At 60.1% G+C, this 23,201-nt stretch overlaps 3 protein-coding genes across 8 annotated transcripts in view; 1 reads left to right on the forward strand and 2 right to left on the reverse strand.

The window, feature by feature from the left end:
• Window positions 1–23,201, reverse strand: part of COG4 (component of oligomeric golgi complex 4) — a 371,279-nt gene that overhangs the window by 331,977 nt on the left and 16,101 nt on the right. The gene's annotated exons all lie outside the window — the stretch shown is intronic.
• On the reverse strand, window positions 266–14,426 carry ST3GAL2 (ST3 beta-galactoside alpha-2,3-sialyltransferase 2). Of its 4 annotated transcripts, XM_082062811.1 has the most exons (9): window positions 13,768–13,822; window positions 5,995–6,254; window positions 5,415–5,667; window positions 4,908–5,333; window positions 4,604–4,797; window positions 3,974–4,153; window positions 3,734–3,779; window positions 3,458–3,577; window positions 266–3,033 (listed from the first exon to the last, which is right to left on the reverse strand). In XM_082062811.1, the coding sequence occupies exons 4-9, from the start codon at window positions 5,238–5,240 to the stop codon at window positions 2,860–2,862; spliced, it is 1,047 nt and encodes a 348-aa protein (XP_081918937.1). In that variant the 5' UTR covers window positions 5,241–5,333; window positions 5,415–5,667; window positions 5,995–6,254; window positions 13,768–13,822; the 3' UTR covers window positions 266–2,859. The 4 variants fall into 4 exon arrangements, with proteins under 4 accessions (XP_081918937.1, XP_081918938.1, XP_081918939.1 ...); XM_082062812.1 differs by lacking the exons at window positions 5,995–6,254; window positions 13,768–13,822 and adding an exon at window positions 14,379–14,426; XM_082062813.1 differs by lacking the exon at window positions 5,995–6,254 and having other exon boundaries at window positions 4,908–5,348; window positions 13,768–14,136.
• FCSK (fucose kinase) lies at window positions 14,832–22,991 on the forward strand. 3 transcript variants are annotated; one of them, XM_082062992.1, is made up of 23 exons: window positions 14,832–14,921; window positions 15,010–15,167; window positions 15,263–15,313; window positions 15,402–15,527; window positions 15,718–15,790; window positions 16,079–16,176; window positions 16,306–16,386; window positions 16,476–16,595; window positions 16,791–16,932; window positions 17,175–17,302; window positions 17,405–17,506; window positions 17,939–18,109; window positions 18,182–18,249; window positions 18,412–18,776; window positions 18,963–19,173; window positions 19,269–19,435; window positions 19,538–19,765; window positions 19,903–20,046; window positions 20,167–20,286; window positions 20,360–20,547; window positions 20,703–20,802; window positions 21,866–22,089; window positions 22,238–22,991. In XM_082062992.1, the coding sequence occupies exons 1-23, from the start codon at window positions 14,852–14,854 to the stop codon at window positions 22,352–22,354; spliced, it is 3,252 nt and encodes a 1,083-aa protein (XP_081919118.1). In that variant the 5' UTR covers window positions 14,832–14,851; the 3' UTR covers window positions 22,355–22,991. The 3 variants fall into 3 exon arrangements, with proteins under 3 accessions (XP_081919118.1, XP_081919119.1, XP_081919120.1); XM_082062993.1 differs by having other exon boundaries at window positions 17,408–17,506; XM_082062994.1 differs by lacking the exon at window positions 17,175–17,302 and having other exon boundaries at window positions 17,358–17,506.

Consider the following 23,201-nt stretch of genomic DNA (forward strand, 5'->3'; position numbering starts at 1 on the left):
TTTTAGGCTCCAAGGATGGTCAGGAAGGGTGTACCAGAGACAGGGGCACCAGGCACCCAGGGGTGGGCTCAGCTCCTGCTCTGGGGAACCGGTGTTAATTGCAGCCGGTGGCTGATGTCCAGCCCAGAGGGAGAGGGAGAAGATCCTCCCAGCCCCACCAAAACTCCCACTCCTTTTCCCTCCTCTCCCGACCCCACTGACACCTGGGCTTGTGTGCAGGCGAAGGCACAGCAGGCAGGACTACTGAAAGGAAAGCACAGAGCGGTACCGATGCATGGTTTTTATTGACTTTTTTAGAAAAAAAAAAAAAAAAGTAGTTTTAAGACAGTTGTGTGCAGAAGTACCCATGTACACAGAGGCTACGGGCAAAGCCACCCGCCTGCTCCTAGCCCTGGGTCAGAGCACTGGCCTGTCCCGGCAGGGCGGGCGGCGATGGGTGCTCCGTCAGGCACCGCGTGATGAAGACTCTGCCAGGTGGGCAAGGACGGGCACCTCCTGCCTGCCTGTCCCCTGCCCGCAGCCTCTGCCTACATCTCCTCTATGTACAGTACAGTGGTGCTCGGCAGCCCCGCCGGGCGTGCAGTGTGCTCCTAGCGCCGCAGCCGCTCTGCCAGAGAAACAAGTGGTTGCGAGTCCTAGCGGGACAGCTTAAATAAAAAATAATAATAATAATTAAAAAAAAAAGGGGGAGTTACGGAAAGGAAGGTAGCCAAAAAAAATACTGTCAGGGCAGCAAGGAGCCGTGAGCGTGCTCTTTGCCAGATGCTGGCACAGTGCTGCTGGCGGGTTTGGTGCCCGGCGTCTCCATTTGCCCTGTGATTGTCTGGCCTGGCCCCACTCAGCTGGGACAAGAGCTGGTCCAGCCTCGTCACACTGGATTTGACCTCCCTGGCCACCGGCGTGGTGGCCTGGATGTGTCCATGTCTCCCCCAGCAGCACATCCCAGTTAAGATCCAGCCCGGAGCTATTTGGGAAGCAGGTACAGCTGCCGGATAAATCGGCCAACCCCCCACCACCGGAGCGGCACAGCCTGGCGTAGCTGACAGGAGATGGTCAAGGCACTCGTAGTTGCTCGTGGTTTTGTGTTTTTAATTTTTCTTCCCCTAAAAAACAACCCAGGAAGGTGGAGATGGGGGCTCACTGTAACCTGTCTCCATGTCCCGGGGTTGGGAGCGGGGTTCAGGCTGGCTGTGGTGGCTGCAGGTTGTGGGCAGGCTGCTTGTGTCGGGGGGGGTGCTGCTTCTACCAAAACCCACCACAAAAAAAGATGAATTTCCCCAGCCCGGGGGATGCTCAGTGCCTGCTCCAGGTGACCCAAACCTTTGATGATTGCAGAGAGAAATCTCAAAAAGAAGAAAACTCTGAAAAACAACCAAACCGAAGCAGAGAAACAGGTAAGAGGCTGCTACAGAAAAGCCAGATACAAAAGGGTAAAAAAAACAACCTCCAAGCCCAAAAAAACCCTATGGTGATTGTTCCTCAAATACCTACTGCAACCAGGCAGGGCAGGCAGGGCTCCTCCCAGCCCCACAGCTCCTGCCCCAGGAGCCACAGGGCTTGTGCCCCGGGCACCCATTGCTGTGCCAGGCACCCAACGCCATCACCGGCTGCACAGGCAGAGGGTCCCTCTCCAGGGGACCTTTCCCATGATTGCCTTTTTCTTGAGCTTTCCAGAATCTTCTAAAGAAAACCACCCCACCCACCTGATTGACCCAAAGAGAGTGGTTTTAGTTACACCTCTGGGGAGGCAGTTTCCTTCTGCATGTCCCCATCCTGTGCCCCAGGGCAGCCTGTCCAGCCCAAAAAGCCACAGGGACCCTGAGGGCACCAGCTGCACCAAACTGGTGTAAACCAAGCCCCACCCTCACAAACGGAGCAAAGACTTTGGGATTTCAGCTTCTCACCAGAGCTGTCTCTTCATAGCAACACAAAAAAGCACGGTTCATTCACCCACTAAAGCTATCTCTAATCTGTTTTTTTTCCCAGCCTGAAAGCAAAAGGAAATCTCAGCTCCTTCCCTCTGGCGGGGCAGGACCCGCAGCTGCATCCCGCATCCCTGGAGCATCCTCCGAGGGAGCCCAGACGGAGGAACCAGGCTGCCACTCCTGCGCGTTTCTTAGCTGCCTTTTGCCTGGTCGCTCCTGAAATCCATCCTACCCTTCCTCAATCCAAGAGGAGTGGGGATGCCTGGCCCCGAAGCCAGGGTTCTCTCCATCCCCCAGCCCACTGCAGAGCATCAGCCGGCGATGGTTGGCTTCCCACAGCCACCAGCTCCTCCTGACGGGTCCATGTACTCACAACCACGCTGGGACCTGCCTGTGCGCCAGGAGCCTTCCCCAGGGAAGTGACGGCAGCGGCTGCCCCAGGTGGGTAAAAAAAATTATCAAAAGAAAGGAAGAAAGAAGCAGCTGGCTCCACTGGCAAGGCTGCTCGGCTGCCACGTCTCCCTCGGCCCGGACACGATGCTTGGGTGCTCCCCAAAGTCACCCGGCTTCAGAGGGTGGGGGGGTTTGTCTTGTTTTAAAAAGAGCAGCATTTGGTTTGACTGTAAAGAGATGCAAAGCGGACGCCCCCGCCGCTCGGTCCATCGCTGATTGTGTTTACAAATCCTTTCTCAGCTGAGTTTCTTAATAATAATAATAATAATAATTAAAAAAAAAAAAAAAAGCCAACAGTCTCCTTTAGCTCTGAACCTGATTGGCTGCTGGAGGCACCAAATATTGCTGAGGGCGGCTCCATGGGTGGCGCGGGGCTGTGCTGCCCACCCGGCGCCCAACGCCCGAGGCTGCCGGGGAGACCCTCTGCCCCCGTGGGCAGACGGGACCAGCCAGGTCTGGGGAGCCAGAGGAGCCGCATCCCTCAGTTCCCCCGGTAAACCTCGATCTTGCTGGTTTTGGCCAGCATGTCGATGATGTGTGCCTCGAAGTCAGCGTCATGCACCCCTGTCTTCCTGAACTCCCCGGCGTAGCGGTTGTTCTCCCAGTAGTGGTGCCAGTTGCCCCGGCTGTCGGCGCCGAACCCGAAGACGTTCACCTGCGATGGGGAGGAAGGAGGGTGAGCCAGCCCTGACCCCCTGCCGGGCCTGGGAGCCCCTTGGCCAAGCACCCGCTTGGAACCTGCGAGGTTCAGGATCCCAGTAAAGCCACCTCCCAAGGAATAAGCGATAAGACGAGAGGAAATGGCCTCAAGTTGCACCAGGGGAGGTTTAGATTGGATATTGGGAAAAATTTATTGGTGGATTGGAACAGGCTGCCCAGGGAAGTGGTGGAGTCACCATCGCTGGAGGTGTTTAAAAGATGCATAGATGAGGTTCTTAGGGACATGGTTTAGTGCCAGTGTTGGGTTAGCGGTTGGACTCAATTATCTTGAGGGTCTCTTCCAACCAAAATTATTGTATAATTCTGTGCCAGTCAGGAACCCGTGGCCCGGAGGAGGACCCCAAGGAGCCATCACCCACCTCGTCGCAGACATGGAGGGCGAAGAAGAGCACCAGCATGCCGGTGGAGGGGTAGCGCCCGTGGTGCTCCGTCCAGCGGTCGTGGATGTACTTGAAGAAGGCAGGATTGTAGATCTGCACCTGGGAGGATGAACTGGGGTTAGCACCACATCCCCTTCAGCAACAGCACCAGGGGAAGGAGCACCAAGAGGTGGGGTGACCCGTGGGGAAGATGGGGTGAGAGAGGCCGTGGCCAAACAGGCACTCACTGCAGTGGTTGGGATGACACCTGCTTACCTTTTCTTTGTCCACCCGCAGAAAAGGCTTCACAGGTGCGTATGTGCTGGGGAAAAAGCAGAGAGGCAGGTAAGCTCCCCGGGATTCCGTGCCCCCACCCCAGCCTGAACTGCCAAGGGACCAGTGCTGTGGGATGCTCCGGGAGACAGGAACCGGCGGATCCCCACCGCTCCCAGGGCAGCTGGTCCTGTGACAGGTGAGCAGCCGCCCCGGCGCTGCCAGTGCCCGCCAGGTACTTACAACCTGATCTGGCCGGTGGAGAGGGCACTGGCGATCCAGAGCAGGTCCAGGGTTTTGAAGGGCACCAGCACGAAGCTGACGTTGGCAGGCAGGTTCTTGGCACTCTCAGGGTACATGAAGTGGTGTGTGGTCCGACCGCCCACGTCACCCTCAAAACCCACCGTGGGGGCCTGGTTCATCCTGGGGAGAGAGCGGGGAAGGTGACACCCCCCTCCCAGCCATCTTGTCCCTTGCAGGTGACACAGGTGTCCTCCAGGAGCTGTTGAATGCTGCCAAGGAGCAGTTTCCCAGCCTGCTGATGCTCAGGGTACTGGGATAAACTGAGGACCCCCTCGACTAGCCAGCCCAGGGTGATGGCAGGGCAGGACCCACTCCCACCCCTCCCAGCACCCAGCAGGACCCACGATGGGCTCTTTGACTGAGCTACTGGAGCTGGGCTGTGGCGTATGGCAAAGGGACAACCCTCTTGGTGTCTTCTGACCCACAGCAGACCCAGAGAGACGCTGCTGTGGTGCACAGCAGGAGCTCAGCACCCACTGGTGCTGCCAGCATTGCCCCGTGCCTCTGCACTGCTCGTGGGGCTGAGCAGGCAGGCAGAGTCCCCCCTGCACAGTGCTCCCCTGCCCTCACCGCATGACAAAGTCGTGCCCATCGATCTCCGGCCCGTAACCGGAGCCGCGCAGGTTGCCCGAGTTGCCAACCACGGCGCAGCGACGGCAGCGGCGCGGGTCGCGGGAGCGGTACGGATCCTCCCCCGGCACGATCTGGAAGAGCTTGCTCAGGACCTCGTGGGTGTTGTGGGACTTGAACTGGGGCTGCAGCATCTGCCGGAGGGAGAAAGTGGTGGTGGCAGCATCAGCCAGCAGCCCCTTCCTCGCTCGTGGAGGAGAAAACTGCGTCCCCACGCTGCTAGAGGATCCGTCCCTTCACTCACCATCCACCACCTCTGGACGTCAGGTGGCAGGTCCATGTTCTCCTTGGTCCACACCGGGGACACGGCACCATCGTAGCGCCCGTCAAACCATTCGGCAGCCCCAGCCTCCTCGGCCGGGCAGCGGTGGCAGGCGCAGCCTCGGGGGTACGGCCCCCCCTTGCTGAGCCGCTGCAGCCCAGCGTAGCCGGGTACCAGCTTCACCCGGTGGATGCCACCCAGCCCGCCAGGGTCCAGGTAGGCGGTGCTGTGGTGGGAGTAGGTGAAGAGGAGGGACATGACGAAGACGAGCAGGAAGGCGGTTGAGAGGAAGCAGAAGCGCAACGAGCACTTCATGGTCGGCGGGCGGCTGAGCCGGGGAGGGCACCTGCTCCGGCATAGGGCTGGGATGTAGGGCGCGGGATGGCGTCAGCCGGCCAGCGAGGCTTCCTGAGGGTCCGAGAGCTTTAAATCACCATGGTGGCGGCGGAGAGGGGGGATGTGGAGTCCCCCCCCATGTCAGGCTCCTACCTGCCGGGCTGCAGCTTTCCATCCGCGTGGTCCGGCCGTGGCGAGGGCCCCCGACGGCTCCACGTGCCGGGCAGAGAGCAGCCACCGCTGGAGTCCGGCACGGCTTGGCACACCGGCCTCAGCCGCGGCACTGCGCCTCAGTGGCTCCTCCGGGTCCTGGTTGGCTCTCGGCTGCGGTGGTTCTCATCGTCCCTGGGCTTTAGCTGATCCGCTGGCACGCTGCCCTCAGCCGCTGGCTCCTGATGACACCAACCTGGAGTGGGAAGGAGGGGTATGGCGGGTTCAGGGATGGCGACACACGTGGCAGAGCAGGGGGGCTGCCCTGAGCAGGAGGAGGGTGCTGGGGGACCGAGGAGTTTGTTTGTTCCCAATTGAGCTTTTCAAAAATGCCACCCAGCCCACCCTCAATTGTGGGGCTGCAGGGGATGAGCTGTCCCCAAAGGGGACAAGCAGGCGCAGGGTGCAAAGGGAGCTGAGATGCCAGTATCGCCCGCCACCAGCGGTGCCAGGGGAGCTCCCGGCAGCTCCCAGGCTGTGCCCTCCCTCTCTCTGCCAGACAAAGGCTCAGCCATGAACTCGCCTCTGGAGCTGAACAAGCGGCTCCTTTCTGCCGCTCAATCCTCCTTCTCTATCAAGCCACAAGCAGCCCCTCCAAAACGCTCTTCACCGGCTGCCGCTGCCGCCACGACAGCCGGGAAACAGCCGTTCCGCAGCCCGACGGGTGCCCCGGTGCCGGCGGTGTCCCCTCCCCGCGTGGCAGCGTCCCTTGGGGAAGGTCACCCGCTCGCTCGTGATCCCGGCGGGTAAAAATAGCCGAGGCAGAGGTGCCGGCGCCTGCGCCTGGGGAGGGACAGGGAGAGCAACTGAGCCCCCTAAGCTGAAGGGACAAAGCCAGACCCCACTCCTTGGTGAAAAAAAAAAAGGCTGAAAATCCCCTTTTAACACAGTTTCTGAGCTGGGACAGGATCCACCACCCCAGCGGGACGGAGATGTGACCCATCCGGGGCTTTTCAGGGAGGGGGATGCTGGGGTAAGAACCCTCCCAAGGCCAAACCCAGCTCAGCCCTGGCCCCAATTAGGCCAGCAGTGCTAATTAAGAGCTGGCAGGCACTGGGGATGCCTCTTTCCTACAGAAACCACCCTCCAGAAGCTACCAGCTTTTTTACTGGGGATGGAGGCTGCGGAACCCCCCAAAAAGCTTCTTGCCAGGATGGGGGGAGACCTGAGTATGGACCAAAAAATCCCCCCCCAGCCTATCAGGCTGCAGGCACAGATGACTCCTGCACCAGTCATTAACCCGCTGTCAAATATTTGTCCAAGTGGTGAGAGACTTTAAAGGAAAGAGACAGAAAATGGATGCACATCCCAGGCACGAGCACTGTCCCCAGTCCTTTTCCCGACTCAGGGAGGTTTTAATATGCCTACATGTCACATGAACAACCGGCGAGTGACTGCGACGAGTTTCTTGGGTTGCTGCCAGCGGAAAAAGCAGGGGCGGTTGTTAAAGGCAGGGTTTTCATCGAAGGGAATTTGGGAAAAAGCCAGTAATAAGCTATAAACCCGCTCTCCGGATGCACAATGCTGGAAGGTTTTGGAGGTAAAAGGTGATTTTGGGCTCTTTTGAGCTGTGACGTGGCGAAGATGCCGGGCGGGATGGATGGGCCGAGCCCCCTTCCCCTGCTCCCGCTGCTCTCTGTCCCGCAGGGCTTTTTAAAGGCTAAAGGAAATCGGCTATCACGTGCCTGCGGTATTTTAGTTCCCGGTGAAAGGGGGAAAAATCCTTTTCCGGCTCCTTGCCACATCCCAGCCTTGCCGGCATCTGGAGCATGCTTTGCCCAGCCCCATCCCGGGGCCTCCCAGAGCTGCCCTCGACCGCAGGCGGGGAAAAACCATCCCCCAGCCCAGGTGTCACAGCATCCTCAAAGCCCAGCGGCTCGTTTGAGTCATCACTTCCCTAGCAGGGGCTGGGGGCTGTTTCCATCTGCGCTGCTCCCCACAGACCCAACATCCAGAACATCCCAGCATCAACTGTTCCCTCCCTGCCAGCTCCCGAAATCAAACAAAACCTGCCTCTGCCAAAGCAAACCCCACCGGCCATTGCAAGGGCTCTTTGCACCAGGTTTTGATGTTTCCCTCTTAAAATAACAGGGGATTCCAGGATTTTTCCGTGGTGAGAGAGCCTAGTAACTCAGCAATATCATCAAATAAAAGTTCATCCCCTGGTCTCCTTAATCACCTCCTGAAGACCACATGCTCATCAAACATGAGTTTCTCTTTGATTGCAAGAGCTAACGAAGCGAGGCTATTAAAAGGTCCTGGTAAATCACTCTGCTGCTTTTACAGTTGGATGACTTTTCCAATCATATAATCTTTCATTTCAGGATGTATAATCTTTAATTTGGGGATGAATGCTGGAGTGACAGACTCAGGGCCTGGTGAATGCCTTCCCCTTCTCCATCCATTGTAACACCATGGAGCGCATCCCCACTCAGCTTTTTTAGTTCTTGTTGGCTTTGCTAATTTCTAAGATCTCCTGAGGTTGCTGGCACTGATTTCCTTGCTGGACAATGACAGTCACTGACCGGGTGCTGGAGCAGCACCCAGCTTCTGCAGCTGAAGGAGTGGGAAAAGCACAGGGATCCCTTATCCCAGACCAGCATCCCTCCTGTGTCATGCGTGGAAAAAAGAGATTTAGGGGTTTTTTTGACATGGAAGCGGGGGGGTGTGAGCTTTCTCCCACCTCCTTCAGCCCCAGGCAGAAAGAAACGCCAAGCGGTGATCTGTCCTTGTTTCAGGCCTGGCTTCAGCGAGCAGGATTACTACAAAAATTCATAAAACTGCTGAAATGTGCCTTTTCTCTGTGGCCCAAGTGGCTGCCCAAGGTTGCAGCCCCCCCAGTGCTGCTTTAGCCGTGGAGCTCGTCCCCGCCGGGGCCGTCAGCTCGCGTTAGCTCGCTGCAAACGGGGGACGGCGAGCAGGAACCTGCCCGGGGCAGCGCGGGAGGGGACGATTCTCCCTTCCTTCTGCATCGCTTGGCTTCCAAAGCCAAACCAAGGCCCGACGAGAAAAGCATGGTTAATTAAAATGGGCTTTTCCTGCACCACCCCATCCAGAGGGATCAGATTTTCCCCTGGGAGCAGAGAGAGAACCTAGGATAAGGACATTTCTCCTGCTATTCAGCGATGCCGTGAAGGATTGACGGGCACCAGGTATTAACAGGAGAAGCCAATTCATGGGTTAAGCCATCACCACAGCCCGAAGGCAGTGAGGACCTGGTAACTTATTCTTCATCCTTTTAATTAATCATACTCTTATCAGCCAGCTCAATCAGCTAATGGAGCCGAGTTAATTGGGTTTCCCATGCTTTAAACCCTTCTCGCACCCCCAGCTGGCAACGGCAGTGTTTCCTCGTGCCCAGCATCCCAAGGGGTTATTTTGGGCTCATCCCTCAGTGCTGGGATGGGGCCAGGAAAGAGCACAGGAGGCCAAATCCCCAGCGCAGAGCTGGGATGGAGCCAGCCACTCCCGAGGCAGTTTCCTATGGGATTTGGGGGCACAGAGGAGGTCCCAGCAGTGGGAAAGCTCAGGAAGGGATGCTCCCACCCTTTGCTGGTGGATGGAGCTCGCAGGCATGGGTCCAGCAGCATCCCAAACCCTTTGGCTTGACCACAGCACAGTGGGGACCCTTTGGACATGTGCTCCAGCCCCAACACGCTGCACTGCCCCACGGGGCGATGCTGGATCACAGTATCACAGTATCACAGTATGTTTGGGATTGGAAGGGACCTCAAAAGATCATCTAGTCCAATCCCCCTGCTGGAGCAGGAACGCCTAGGTGAGGTCGCACAGAAACATGTCCAGGCGGGTCTTGATGTGGGGGACTTTGGATGCAGAGCCCATCTGGCCATCCTCCCCCCTCCAAAAACACCCACTGGCAGAAGCAGCCAGTCGCCCCTGCAGCTCACATGCATGGACTCACTGGGACAGGTGAGCCACATGCACCACCAGCCCACACGGCTGATGCCCCCGTCCCCAAGAAGGGATACTGCTCGGCCGTGTGCCAGCACCGCTTCCCTCGCCTACGCCAGACCCTGCAGCCCTTCAGCTCTTCCTGCCTAGGCTGCTGGGGGGACAAGGGGACCCCCAGCCCCTGTGCCTGTGCTGCAGGGGGGTTGATAAGCCCAAGGCCACACTCACTGTGTGGCCTTGTTACTCCTGGCTCCCTGCACCGGGACAGGCAAGGAGGGGAAGGGGACTCGCTGCTCAGCCTGATGGAGAAGAGAGACTCTGCCCCCCAACCCCAAGTTCCTACAGAGCCCATCAGAGCCACGGGGCAGACCCAGCCATGCTGCCCTGCACCCCCCGGCACCAGCCCCAGAGCCCCCAGTTTGCACCAACTACCCTAGCTGCTGGGTACCACCGAGCAACCAGGTCAGGTACCACCAGATCAGATACTACTGAGCCACCTGATGACAAAACACCAGGTAAAGTGCCACTGAACCACCAGGTCAGGTACCAGCAGGTCAGGTACTGCTGGGTCAGATACCACCGAGTGATTGGGTTGGGTACCACCACGTCAGGTACCACCACATCAGGTACCAGCAGATCAGGTGCTGACCCCAGCCCACCAGGCTCAGGGCTGGCTAGCAGGCAGGACACTGGCCAGCCCACGGCAGAGCCCAGTTCTCACCACCCCCCTGCTGCCTCCTCCTGTTCCCATCCTCTCCACAGCTCCCCAGCCTCTGTAGGTGCCCAGCTGCTGGATATCTTGTCGTCCCATGGCTGTGGGCTGAGGTCAGCAGGGTCTGCACCCCCAAATCAGTCTCCCCACATCCTCAGCCATCTGTAAGGAGGTGGCCACGCTGCAGGCAGGCATGCTCCCAGCAAGGACAGGGCTCCTCACTCACTCTGTGTCACCAGCACTCAGGGAGCCATCGGCAGCACCCTGAGCCCCCCATCAGCTGCTGCAGCTCCCCCTCCACCACCACAGCTTGTTTTACCAGCCCACACTCATTAGGTACACACTCAATGCCTCACTGGGAAAATATGTGCAGGATGAGCGGACGCTGCACCAGAGAGGCAGCGCTGCCACTGGCCATGGCCTCTTGCCCAGGAAGGTGAGCAGGGGTGCGGGGGCTCCTTGTGCCTCTCTGTCCCGTGCCCTGGGGCTCAGCAGCACCGAGGATGGGAGGTGGTGGAAACCGAAAGGCTTTCAAGGGCTGTTTGATGGGTGCTGTGACCCAAAGCCCCCTCTGCCTCTCGGGACACAGCCTGAGCAGAGAACTGAAAACTCAAGAGAACTGAAGCCCAGTAAAACTGCCCAGGGTTTGCTCCATTTGTAGGTGGTGCTGAGAGGCTAAAGAACTCATTAAGAAAATTGTACCTACGAGATTTGATTGCAGGGATGTTACGAAAGGCTCCCCCGGCTGAAGGCCATCGGTCCCAGCATAGCCCAGTTACTGCCAGGGACTCCCATTAAATGTAAAATTAGAGCAGCTCCTCTGGCAGAGGAACACAACTTCTCATCTCTGCTAGCTGGGGCTCTGCTCAGACACTTAGGGAGAAGGAGGAACACTTACATTTTCCTAATTAGCCCAATTACTGCTGAAAATCAAAAGTCCCTTGCTGGGGACATGGTGGCATCCAGAGTAAAGTGACTGCACCTTGCTCTGGTTTCCCAAGAGTGACTGTTGTGGGAGTTACTTTAGAACCCCAGCACTGAGCTATTCATCCAGTAAGAAAAAAAATAAAGACCCATATATGACACATGCACATATATATATATATATGTATGTATATATTTATAATTTATATATATTCACCATTCATTCCTGTGCATTTTTGGGGGTGTCTTTGGGAACTTTGCTGAGGAGCTGTGGTCCAAATCTCCTGCAGTCTCCGTAAAAGCTTTTGGGAGATGCTGATGGCAAAGACAGACGCGGAGCCAAGAGATCGCCCAGAGCCCGATTCGGAGCCCAGCATAGCACAGAAAGGAGGTTCCCAGCCTCTCCCACCACATCCCAAGCCCTCGGGGATTTGTGGGCTCTGATAAATCACAGCTTGTTGAGAAGCACCGAAGTCAGCCAAGCTGCTGGAGAACAATTAGCAATTTGCACTCTTGCAAAAATTAAATGCAACGGGAGGAGACGAAAGCCGTTAAGCTGCTGGGTCCTTGGTGTGGGCCAAGCTGGGTGGCATCGGGCATGCTGAGAGCTGGTGGGGAAATCATCGTGCTCTTGCTGACGCTGGAGCCTTGTGCTGAAAAGCGGCAGTTTGGAGCTTGTTTGGGCACGAGAATCTAAGCCTGAGTCAGTTTCCTTGTGTGGCAGCCGGGGCTCTCCCAGCCTGCTCTCCCAGCCTGCTCTCCCTGCCTGCCTGCTCTCCCTGCCTGCTCTCCCAGCCTGCTCTCCCAGCCTGCTCTCCCTGCCTGCTCTCCCTGCCTGCTCTCCCAGCCTGCTCTCCCAGCCTGCTCTCCCAGCCTGCTCTCCCTGCCTGCTCTCCCTGCCTACTCTCCCTGCTTGCGCTCCCTGCCTGCGCTCCCTGCCTGCGCTCCCTGCCTCCAGCGCCGGCGAGGCGTGGGCGGGCGAGCGGATCGCGTCTTTGCCATTGCTGAGAACCGCCATGAGCTCCTCGGAGGAGAGGGAAATGCTTTTGACAGGCAGCCGCTGCACACAACCGGCAGCGGGGCTGCTGCTTGTTGCCAGATGGGGACAGACAGACAGACAGACAGACAAGCAACATGCATGGTGGGAGGGGATGGCAGCCAAGGTAGTGCCCCCCCACCCCAAGATTTACCGCTGCGGATGCAACATCTGGCTCTGATGAAAGGCGAAGAAAAATGCAAACCAAGCCCAAAGCACTGAGCAACTTTCCATCCCCACTCGCTGCCCTGGCTGGGACGTGGTTGGTGCTGCTGCTCAGGATGGTGCTGATATGGGGGAGCCCCACAGCCCCTGGCCTGGCATCCCCAGATAACAGGGGGCAAAACCACCTCTACCAGCTTGGAGGCCGTTTTCCTGCTGGGAAGCTCAGCAAGTTTTGTGGGGTTGATGTTATTTGGTTTCGCCCAGCCGGGTTTTTTGCAGCAGCAAGGCCATGGCCCTTCCTCTGGTCTGAGCTCACCCACTGCCCTAGCACCATCTTCCCCCCGCAAAATCCTCTTGTTAGGTAGGATGGGGAGCCCTTGGTTCAGGGGAATATTTGGGAGCTTTGCAATAAGTGCTCTGGCTCTGCAGTTAGAGCCTGAGCAAAACCTCACCTGACCCTGTGCCTCCAAGCCCCCTGAGTGCATGGGGACCCCTTGCACCACCAGCCCCTAAAAACCAGGCAGTGGTACCAACCCCACTCCAGCAGCCTCAGCCAGGGAAATACTTCACAACACCAGGACAGGCACACACCCAGGCAGGTCAGATGCTGATCGGATCCCATGACAACACCCATCCTGGCACTCCATAGGCATAGATGCAGGTAACAGACATTCCCCTGCTTCATGACAGTTTCCTACCCTGTCCCCAAGGATGCTTGTGCTGTGTTTGTGAAATCCTGGCTGCCACTACCCAAGCGAGGGACGCCGTGTGTCACACAGCCATGTGTCACACTGCTGCTGAGGGACCTTACACACACACACACACACACACACACACACACACGCGCGCAGGGACTGGTTGGGACTGAGGACACCCACAGCAAGCTCTGCTGTCCTGGACCCCTTTGTGGCCACCCCAGCACCTCCCTGGGGTCTGGGCCCCATGGCACCACCCCGGGACACACAGCTGGAGAGGGGCAGCTCCCCCAGGCTGCGGGGAGCCACACCAGGTCCAGCCCCAACACTCCTACCAGGGGCAAGCGTCCTCCCCAGGGTGAGCGCATCCTCTGGGGGGAGCACCCTGGGGCTGCACCCCAGGGCTGTGGCCAGTGCATCCTCATCCTCCCTGGGACCAGCACCGCAGGGCCTGGGCCAGCCCCCCGGCCAGCACATCCTGCCGGAACCAGCACCCTAGGACTGGCACCCAGGACCGGGGCCAGCGAATCCTCCCGGGGCCATCGCGTCCTCCCGGGGCCAGTGCACCCTCCCACGGGCCAGAATCCCAGGACCGGGGCCAGCACCCGGGGCCAGCGCACCCTCCCGGGGCCATCGCGTCCTCCCGGGGCCAGCGCATCCTGCCGGAGCCAGCACCCCGGGAGTGAATCCAATGCATACCGGGTGCGTGCTCCCCAGGGCCAGCACCCAGTACCGTGGTAGTTCCCCGCCAGCCTCCCCCGGTCGCAGCCCGCGTTCCCCCGCTCCCGGGACCGGTCCTCCGAGCCGGGCCGTGCGCGCATCCCCCTCCGGGCCCGCTCCCCGCCGCGGTACCTGGTTCGGCTCCGGCATGGCCCCGCCGCCGGGCGCACCCGGGCCCCGCCGCCGCCCCCCGCGCCGCGCCGCGCCCTCCGCGCCGTGCGGGGCCGGGCCGGGCCGTGCCGCGCTGTGCGGGGCGGGGGGCCGGGCCCGGCAGCCTGGGAGATGTAGTCCTCGGCCTCCCGCCGCCCGACGGGGCTTGTGGGACTTGTAGGAGGCGAGCGGGGCCGCGCCGCGACCACCCGGCGCAACGACATCCCCGGTATCTTCCCCGGTATCCATCCCCGTAGCCACCCCGGCACGACAGCATCCCTGGTAGCTACCCCGGTATCCACCGCGGCTCATCCGCCCCCCTCGTATCTACCCCGGTACCCACCTGGGACATCGGCGTCCTCCGATACCCACCCTTGCGTATGGGCATTCCCCGGCACCCACCGAGGTACCCACTCTGGTAACCCCCGCGGTGTCCATCCCCGCACATCGGCACTCCTCGGTACCCACCCAGTCCCTGCCCCGGCACATCGGCACTCCTCGGTACCCACCCGGTGCCCACCCCGGGACATCGGCCCCCCCCCGTTATCTCACTCCAGTGCCCACCCCGGTGCACCGCCTTCCCCGGTACCCACCCTAGCACTCACACCGGCGCTTCGGCACCCCCGGTGTCCAACCGGGCACCCACCAGCCGCCCACCCCGGCACCCACCGGGCACCGGCACCCACGGCCCGCACCTGGGCACCCCCACCCCCCTGGAGAGCCCCTGGGAGCAGCCGGGCTGAGGCCGAGTGGGCTCGTGACAGGGATAGCGCGTGGCACTTGGGGGTACGCGCCGCCGCCGGCAGTCAATTTGGGGCAGAAAAACGTCAAAACCTCTATTCCTCCCCTGCAAGGGGAGGGGACAGCGCCGAGGCAGGGGTACACTGTACCTTTAAGCAGCCCGGGGCCTGTCTGGCCGCGCAGTGCACGCTGGGAGATGTAGTCGTCACCGACGAGCCTCCCGCAGCAGGGGCGGGGCCGCTGGCGGGGCTGGACTACAGCTCCCAGCAGGCACCGCGCCGCCCACCAAGGGGACGAAGGGCGGCGTGTCCGGGCCGGCGCAGCGATGGCGGCGGAGTGGAGCGTACTCCTGCTCACCTGCCAGCGCGGCGGCTGCGTCTCCGCCTTCCAGCGAGGCAAGCGGCGGGGCTGGCGCTCGCCCTCTCCCCCTCGGGCGGGGCCGGGGGTGCCAGCCCTCAGCGCCGCCGGCCTCTCGCTTGGCAGAGCTGGAGTCCCGCCGGCTGAGGGGCAGCCTGGGCCCGCGGCCCCCCGCGCTCCTCCTGGCCGTGGAAGACCCGTGGGCCCGGCTGGGCAGCGGCGGGGCCACCCTCAACGCTTTGCTGGTGGCGGCCGAGCACCTCAGCGCCCGGGCGGGCTGCACGGTGAGCGGCCTGTCCCCGGCCCGGGAGGGGCTGTGGTGGGCGCGGGGGGGCGGCTGCCCCGTCCCCGGTGACTGCCGCCTGCTCTCTCCTCCCAGGTGGTGACCTCCGATGTCCTGCGGGACGCCCGGATCCTCATTCTGCACATGGTGAGAGCCGACCTGGCACCCCTACGGCACGGAGCCATTCACACCCGCTCCCTCTCTGTGACCCCCTCCTGGTTCCCCGTCCCGCCAGGGCCGTGACTTCTCCTTCGATGACTGCGGCCGGGCTTTCACCTGCCTGCCCGTGGAGGAGCCCAGCGCCCAGGCTGAAGCCCTGGTCTGCAACCTGGACAGCCTGCTGGGGACCATGACACGCCGGGTCTGTGTGGGCTGGGGTACGGGGCACTGGGGTCATGCCGTGGGATACTTGGCACCCCAGCTTGGGGGTGGGTTCGGCTCCCCATGAAGCTTTCGGGGTGCCTTCAGCAGTCTCCCAGCACGGTGGGAAGGGTGCTGGGTGTCCCACAAGAGCCAGACCCGCCCTGGGAATGTGACCCTTCTTTCGGCAGCTCTGTGTGGGCTCCCCGCCTGGTGTGTGGGTTTGCAGCACTGACATGCTCCTCACCGTGCCTGCGGTACCAGGTGAGTGGGTGCCAGCCTTGCCTCCAGCCCCCGCTTTGGCTTGGGACAGGAGGTGGAGCTTGCAGTGGCACAGCTGGTTCAGCCTGTGCTGTGCCCCCATTAGGGTGCATTTTCGCGGGTGTTGCTGATCTGTGTGTGGTAGGGAGCATCTGTTGTGCTTGCAGCAAGGTGGCCGAGGCTAGATGCTGCTGTCACCACCTCTGCTGTGGGCCCAGTTTTCAGGCAGCTGTGCCCAGTGTGGGTACGTGCGCTGCCCCAATGGGCACTGGTTTCTATCCCTTTCTCCAGGGATCAACTGGGATGGCTTCCAGGGTGTCAGAGTGATTGCGGTGCCCGGAAGCCAGGCGTATGCTAGGAACCATGGGGTTTACCTCACTGATGAGGAGGTCAGTAGCAGTTCCCCCTTCAAGGGGCATCCCTTGGAGGTGCAGGGTTCCCTGCCCCTTCGGTCCCTTGGGTGCTGAGGTCTGGCTTGGGGCTCCTTAAGGAGTTTATCTGGGTGTTCTCGCTGTCAGGGGCTGGTGCACAACATCGTCTACAAAGGCACGGAGGCCCAGATCCAGCAGTGCGCAGGGCCTGACGGCACTGTCCCACTGGTATGGCACAACTTGGGTGTTGGTGGCCCTGCCAGCCCCATCTCTCATGTCACCGTGGTGGTGGCCTCAGCCCCGCTGTGCTCTGGCAGGTCTGTGGAGTGGTTTTCTTCTCCTCGGATGCTGCCGAACAGCTTCTCGCCACCCATGTCATACCTCCTCTGGATGCCTGCACCTACATGGGGCTGGATTCGGGGGCACCACCCATCCAGGTAACAGTCCCTCTGTGGGGGACAGGACCCCTCACCTCACGGGTGTCAGGCATCTCTGTAGGGCCTGTTTGTCCCTGCACTGCCAGATTTGGGTGGAAGTGGTGGCAGGAGGGGAGCACCCAGCAGCAGGGTGGGGGGTCAGGGTGGCTGCACTAGCCAGCCCGGTTGCACCCAACAACTCCCTTCTTTCCCCAGCTCTCCCTCTTCTTTGACATCGTGCTGTGCATGGCAGAGGGGATGACGGAAGAGGAGTTTGTGAAGGGTGGTGGTGATGCCAGCGTGAAGAGCGCCCGCTCTGTCCTGTGGACAGCTCTCCACACCTTCCCTCTTAGCATGGGTGTGTGACACTCTGACCTGCATGTGTGACATGACCCATCCCTGAGTCCCCTTCCCTTGCGTGGAGAGAAATGTGGTGGTTGGGGCCTGGCACCTGGCTGTTTCTCCCCGCTATGGTGGGTCCCCAGGTCTCCTCAGCTCTTTGGCTGGGGATGTTCAGCCTGGCTGCCCTTGGCTCACATGGGTGTCAGGCACACCCACATTCGCCATCGGTGCGCTGACAGCTCTCATGCCTCCCTGCAGCCTGCATCCCCAATGCATCCTATGACTACATGACCACCTCTGCGAGTGACCACATCCGCAGCCTGACACTCCTGCCCGGCTCTGCCAGCCACCTCCGCTTCTGCAAAACAGCCCATTCCCATGTGGACGTACGTCCTCCTGTCCCCAGTCTTGCTCATGCACATTTTTTGGGGGTTGCTCCAGGCTGCGTGGCTGGACCCTGGTCCCACATGCCTCTGTGTCCCCGGCAGCAGCCCCATCTCCTGGAGGATGGCTCTTCGGTCACCAATTGCCTGCTGGAAGGAGCTGTGCGGCTGGCAGCCGGCAGCGTCATCCAGCACTGTCACCTCCAGGTACGTGGCCGGGGTGGGGGTCACCCCAGGTCCTCAGTGCATTGAATGGGGTGGGGTGGGGTGGGGTGGGATGGCACCCATGGCTGGGAGGGTGGACCCATGGCTGTGGGATTTGGAGTGCCCTTCTTCCTGGCTGCCTTTTGGCTGGTGCGGGAGACCATGGTGGTTGTCACTCTTCCCAGTCAAGGAGAGGATGTTGTCACTTCTGGACTGTCCCTCCCTGGGGACCAGGTCAGACACTCTCCTTGTGGGCTTTATCATGGCAGATCTCTAAAGGCTGTCACCTGGCCTGGATTTATGCAGTCCGTGTCCCCACAGCCACATGACAAAACGCAGGGTGGTTGCTCCCTTCCAAGGTTGGGGGTTCGCTTTGGTTTGGGGGCTTCTGTGGGGCTGGCTGTGCCATTTCATGCCCTGCTGCCTCTTCGACAGGGTCCCCTGGAGATTGGTCCTGGCTGCCTCCTCTCGGGCCTTGCTGCAGACTCCTCGCCAGCCCTGCAGGGCTGTCCCCTGCATGACATTGTCCTGCAGGGCCACCACGTCCGGCTGCGTGACCTGCCCTGCCGTGTATTCACGCTCACTGGCCGCCTTGACGATTGGCAGGTACGGGGGCAGTGAGGTGGCAAAAGGCTCCCCATGAAGCCGAGGTGTAACCATCCCCTCCATCCCCTCCAGAGCCCTGCTGATGAGGCCACCTACCTGAACATGCCCTGGGCTGAGTTTTTCCACCGTACAGGCATACGGTAAGTGCCACGTGCCAGGATGGGACAGGAGACCCCTGCTTCCCTGGGGATGGCTGCAGTGGGAGGTGGCATGGCCACCCTAACCCATCCTGCATTCCAGCTCCCCTCCTGGAAGGTGTCCCTGAGCCCTGGAATGGTGCTGACATGCTCTCCCTCCATCAGGGAAGGAGACCTTTGGGATGCCGAGATGCCGCAGAGGAGCCGCTGCCTGCTCAGTGCCCGGCTCTTCCCGGTGCTGCACGCCCACGAGGCGCTGGGGCTGGAGGATGTACTGTGGCTGCTGGCCCCAGTGGCCGGCGAGCGGCTGGCGCGTTGGCGGACGGCGTGGCGCATGTCGTGGCAGGAGCTGCTGCCCTGCCTGGACAGGGTGGCTGAGCTGGGCGCCCGCCGGGACCTTTTCTTCCTGCAGGGCCAGCACAAGGTGCGGCAGGTGCTGCTGGGCTGCCGGGACAGCAGCCTCCAGCCCCTCACCCGCAGTGCTGTCCATGAGGGCTACCACGAGGCCGTGCTGGGCACGCTGGACGAGGGTGAGCTGGACTTGCTGTGTGTTACATCTCTTGTGTATCAGGGCTGTTTGTTTCTCCCCACCCTCTCTAATGACCCCCTGCTGCAAGAACCCATGGATTCACCCCTCACCCCTTGTTGCAGAAGTGGGCTGCTGTGGGACAACCTGCAGCCTGGCTGTGGCTTTGCAATCTCCTTTTATTTTCTAGTTGCCTCCACAGCTGATGACGCTGGCATCGCAGCCCGGGCGCTTGCCTGCATCGCTGACGTCCTGGGCTGCATGGCGCGAGGGGAAGGGGGCTTGCGGAGCGGCCCCGCTGCCAACAGGGAGTGGGCCTCGGCTTTTGGACGCCTGGAGAGTGGGGACATTGCTGGTGGTGTCCGGGAGCTGGCTGCTGAGCGGCAGAAGTGGATGAGCAGGTGAGGCTGGGGCTGGTGAGGGGCAGCTGTCCCATCTTGAGCATCATCACGTGCAGGGCACCATGGCAGCGGGCTCAGCATCCTTCTTTTCCCAGTCCAGCTCTGCTGGTGAGAGCGGCTCGGCATTACGAGGGGGCTGAGCAGATCCTTATCCGGCAGGCAGTGATGTCCTCGTGCCAGTTTGTCACTGTGGGGGAGGTGGAGCTGCCACCCTTGGGGCACTGGGTGCAGGTGGCATGTCCAGCCCGCCTGGACCTCTCTGGTGAGTGTGTGTCCCCCAGATGGATGATCCGTGTGTCACCCCTGTGGTGCTGGGGGAAAAGGAGCCGGGGTGCTGCAGGGGGCTGACGATGAGCCTCGGCAGGCGGCTGGAGCGACACTCCCCCCATCACATATGAGCACGGGGGGGCCGTGGTGGACGTGGCGGTGTTGGTGGACGGGTGCCGGCCCATCGGCGCCCAGGTGCGGCGCATCAGCGAGCCGGAGCTGCGCCTCACCAGCCTTGGCGGGACGCCACAGAGCGAGGCAGCGATGGAGCTGGTGTGCCGGGAGCTGGAGCACTTGCAGGATTACTGCCAGCCACATGCACCAGGTGAGGCGTCACCATCCCCACAGCTCCCCTTGGTGTCCTGACCCCATGGTACCAGCTTGGCCCCTTTTTTTGGACAATGGGGTGAGGGAGCAGGTAGCGCAACAGGCATCAGCTTTGCTTTCTCTTTGTGTTTTCAGGAGCCTTGCTGAAAGCTGCCTTCATCTGCACCCAGGTGGTGCAGTTCCCCTCGCAGAAACCCCTGGGGGCCCAGCTGATGGAGAACTTTGGGGGCGGATTTGAGGTGCAGACCTGGTCCAAGCTGCCCCATGGGTCTGGCCTTGGTAAGTCTGCAGGGAAAGGGCTGGGGAGTCCCTCCCTGGTACCAGGGAGTCCCTCCTGCTGCCACCACCAGATTGGTGCATCCCCCTCACTGCCCTTGGCCCTACCTGTGCTCCCTGCAGGCACCAGCAGCATCCTGGCGGGAGCAGTGATGGCAGCTCTGTACCGGGCGGCCGGGAAGACAGCCAGCACCACATCCCTCATCCATGCTGTGCTGCACCTTGAGCAGAGGCTCACCACAGGTAGCGGCCGGGGGGAGAAGCCGGCCCACGGGGTGGGGGATCCAGCAGTGGCAGAGCACCCTCTGCTCTGCAGGCGGTGGTTGGCAGGACCAGGTGGGTGGGCTTGTGCCCGGCATCAAAATCGGGAGGTCGAAGGCCCAGCTGCCGCTCAGGGTGGAGGTGGAGAAGATCCTGGTGCCGGATGGTTTTACCCAGACCCTCAATGATCACTTGCTGCTGGTGTACACGGGGAAGACCCGCCTGGCCCGCAACCTGCTCCAGGTAACATCCATGTGGCCCATGGGTGCCACAGCCTTTGGCCTCTGCTCCCCTATGGTCTTTGTTGCCTGTCCTGTTGGCTGTGGGTGTGGTGCTACTTCCCTGGGTGCTGCTGGAGCCAGCTGGGTGGTGACAAGGGACGTTCTGGTGTCTTGCAGGATGTGGTGAGGAACTGGTACGCCAGGCTGCCCTCCGCTGTGCAAAATGCCGACGCGCTGGTGAGCAACGCCGAGGAGTGTGCCCAGGCCTTGAGGCAAGGTGTGAGCCCCCTGCCGTGGGCCGGGGCCCTTTGAACTGCTAAAGGAACACAAACTTCCCCAGGGAGGGTCTGTGCAGTCCTGGGGGAGGAAAAGGGCTGGGGGGTTGCAGACTTTTGCAGCTGCAGAAACCTCAAATCCTCCCCCCAGGCCTGGCATATTACTGGCAGTGCCTGAAAACCAGCACATTACAGGCAATGCCCTAAAATTCAGGCTTGAATGAAGACTTTGAGGAAGGGGGGGTTAGACAAGCAGAGTCCGGCTGATTTTCCACGGGCCATCTGTGATGGGGCTGGGGGCTGTGCCCAGCCTGTGCAGTGGATTCATTTGGGCTTTGGCTGCTGTAGAGGGGAAGCTGGAGCATTAAAGCATGGAAATTCTCCCCTTGTGGAGGATCAAAAATAAACAGCAATGTGATAGGGTTGGGGTTCCTTTCCAGCAGGCAGAGCTGGGAGGAAAACTGGGTAGATAAGAAGGTGGAATTTAGCTTGGGCTGAGCAGTTCAAGGAGATTTTACAGGCAGAGAAAGTAAAACAGGAGCTACAATACCAGTTTTAACTGCCTGAGCTGCTTAATAAACAGGCCAGGGAGATGCAACAGTTCAGTTAGACTGTATTAGGTGTTTGTAACTAGAAGCTGAAGGAAGTACATTAATTCATAGCAAGTAATGTGACAGGGAGGGGTTACTAGAATGAGTGTTGGTCTCTTTTCCCAAGTAACAAGCAACAGGATGAGAGGAAATGGCCTCAAGTTGTGCCAGGGGAGGTTTAGATTGGATATTAGGAAAATTTGTTCACAGAAAGGGTTGTCAGACATTGGAACAGGCTGCCCAAGGAAGTGATGGAGTCACCATCCCTGGAGAGGTTTAAAAGATGTGTAGATGTGGTGCTCAGGGACATGGCTTAGTGGTGAACTTGGTAGTGTTAGGTAAGGGTTGGATTTGATGGTCTTAAAGGTCTTTTCCAATCTAAACAATTCTGTGATTCTAGGAGAGGCAGTGACAGTTTTCTGCCCCTTGGGCATGAAACAGAGGCAAATGGTTTGCGATCTCCTCTCCCTTGCAGGTAACCTGCTGCTCCTTGGACAGTGTCTGGAGCGCTACTGGCAGCAGAAGAAGTGCATGGCCCCTGGGTGCGAGCCGCTGGCCGTGAGGCGCATGATGGCTGCTCTCCAGCCCCACGTCTACGGGCAGTGCTTGGCTGGTGCTGGTGGTGGCGGCTTCCTTTATGTCTTGACCAAAGCCCCTCAGCAGAAGGAGGCTTTGCACCAAATTCTGGCAAAAACCGAGGTGAGATGGGAGCTCCCAGGTGGTTTGCTGTCACAGGCGGCTCACAGAAACTTGCTTTACCTAGCACAAGCACCAGGAGCATCTTGGAAGTGAGAACAGGTCCCTTGATGGCTCCTGCCCAAACCCGTAACTTTTTTTTTTTCCCTAGGGACTGGGCAACTTCAGCATCCACAGCATCGAGGTGGACATGGGCGGTTTCCACGTGGATGTTGTGGGATGTGATCTGAAGGATGGTGCTCACTCCAGAGAGGATGTGGCTGTGTGAAGGTCTTCAGCCCTGACCTATTCCTGGCAAATGTGTGGGGCAGAGGAGGGAGAAGTCCCTGCTGTGTTAGGGGCAGCTCCTTCAGCTGGCTCCAGCAGGTGCCTTAGGTCTTGACGTGGCCTTTTTGTGCTGCTACTTGCCCCAAAAGCCAGAGAGGCTGGAGAAGTTGTGACGAGCTGGGCAGGCAAAACCATCCCCAGAGAGTGGTCTTGCTGGAAGGACAGTGTACTAGGGCCTCCAGGCTGATTTTGGGGTTTCACTCCGGTTTTCATGGCTCTCCAGCGAGAAAAGAACAGCACTTGTAGTGCTGCCTCTAGCAAGAGCCCTCCTGCTCTTCCAGCAGCCCGGGCCTGTGCTGCCCATTCAGCATCGAATGCTCCTACGTATGGAATCAAGTCCCTGACCTGTGCTGAGAGATGATTTCTGCAGTGAGTTACTAGTCCCTGCAGTCTCTTTGAATAAAAAAAAGTTTGTTCCCAGCATGAGTTTGTGCCACTCTGTCCCTAGCAGGGCTCCTCCCTCCCCGTGGGACAGCACTGGCCCAGCAGTGCAGGGACAAAGCCCTTCTGGGGGTGGGCGAGTCAGAACTGGGGTGCTCATTGCTCTCTGCAGCCCTGGGGACAGAGGACACAGGGGAGTGCTGCTGCAGGGCTGGCACCAGGTAGGCTCTCAGGGGTGTTTGTATTCATGCTGGGCCAATGCCAGCTGGGGGGGGAAAGGTGGGAAGATGCTCTTGAGGCTGTGGCACAGGGTAGAAGTGGTGAATAGTTCTTGTCCCTCATCTCTTCAGCTCCCTCTGGGCTCACAAACACACACACGACTGAGATGGCTGCTCAGCCAGGTGAGG

This window comes from Streptopelia decaocto (assembly GCF_964273445.1).
Source record: "Streptopelia decaocto genome assembly, chromosome: 11".
Classification (NCBI taxonomy): Eukaryota; Metazoa; Chordata; class Aves; order Columbiformes; family Columbidae; genus Streptopelia; species Streptopelia decaocto.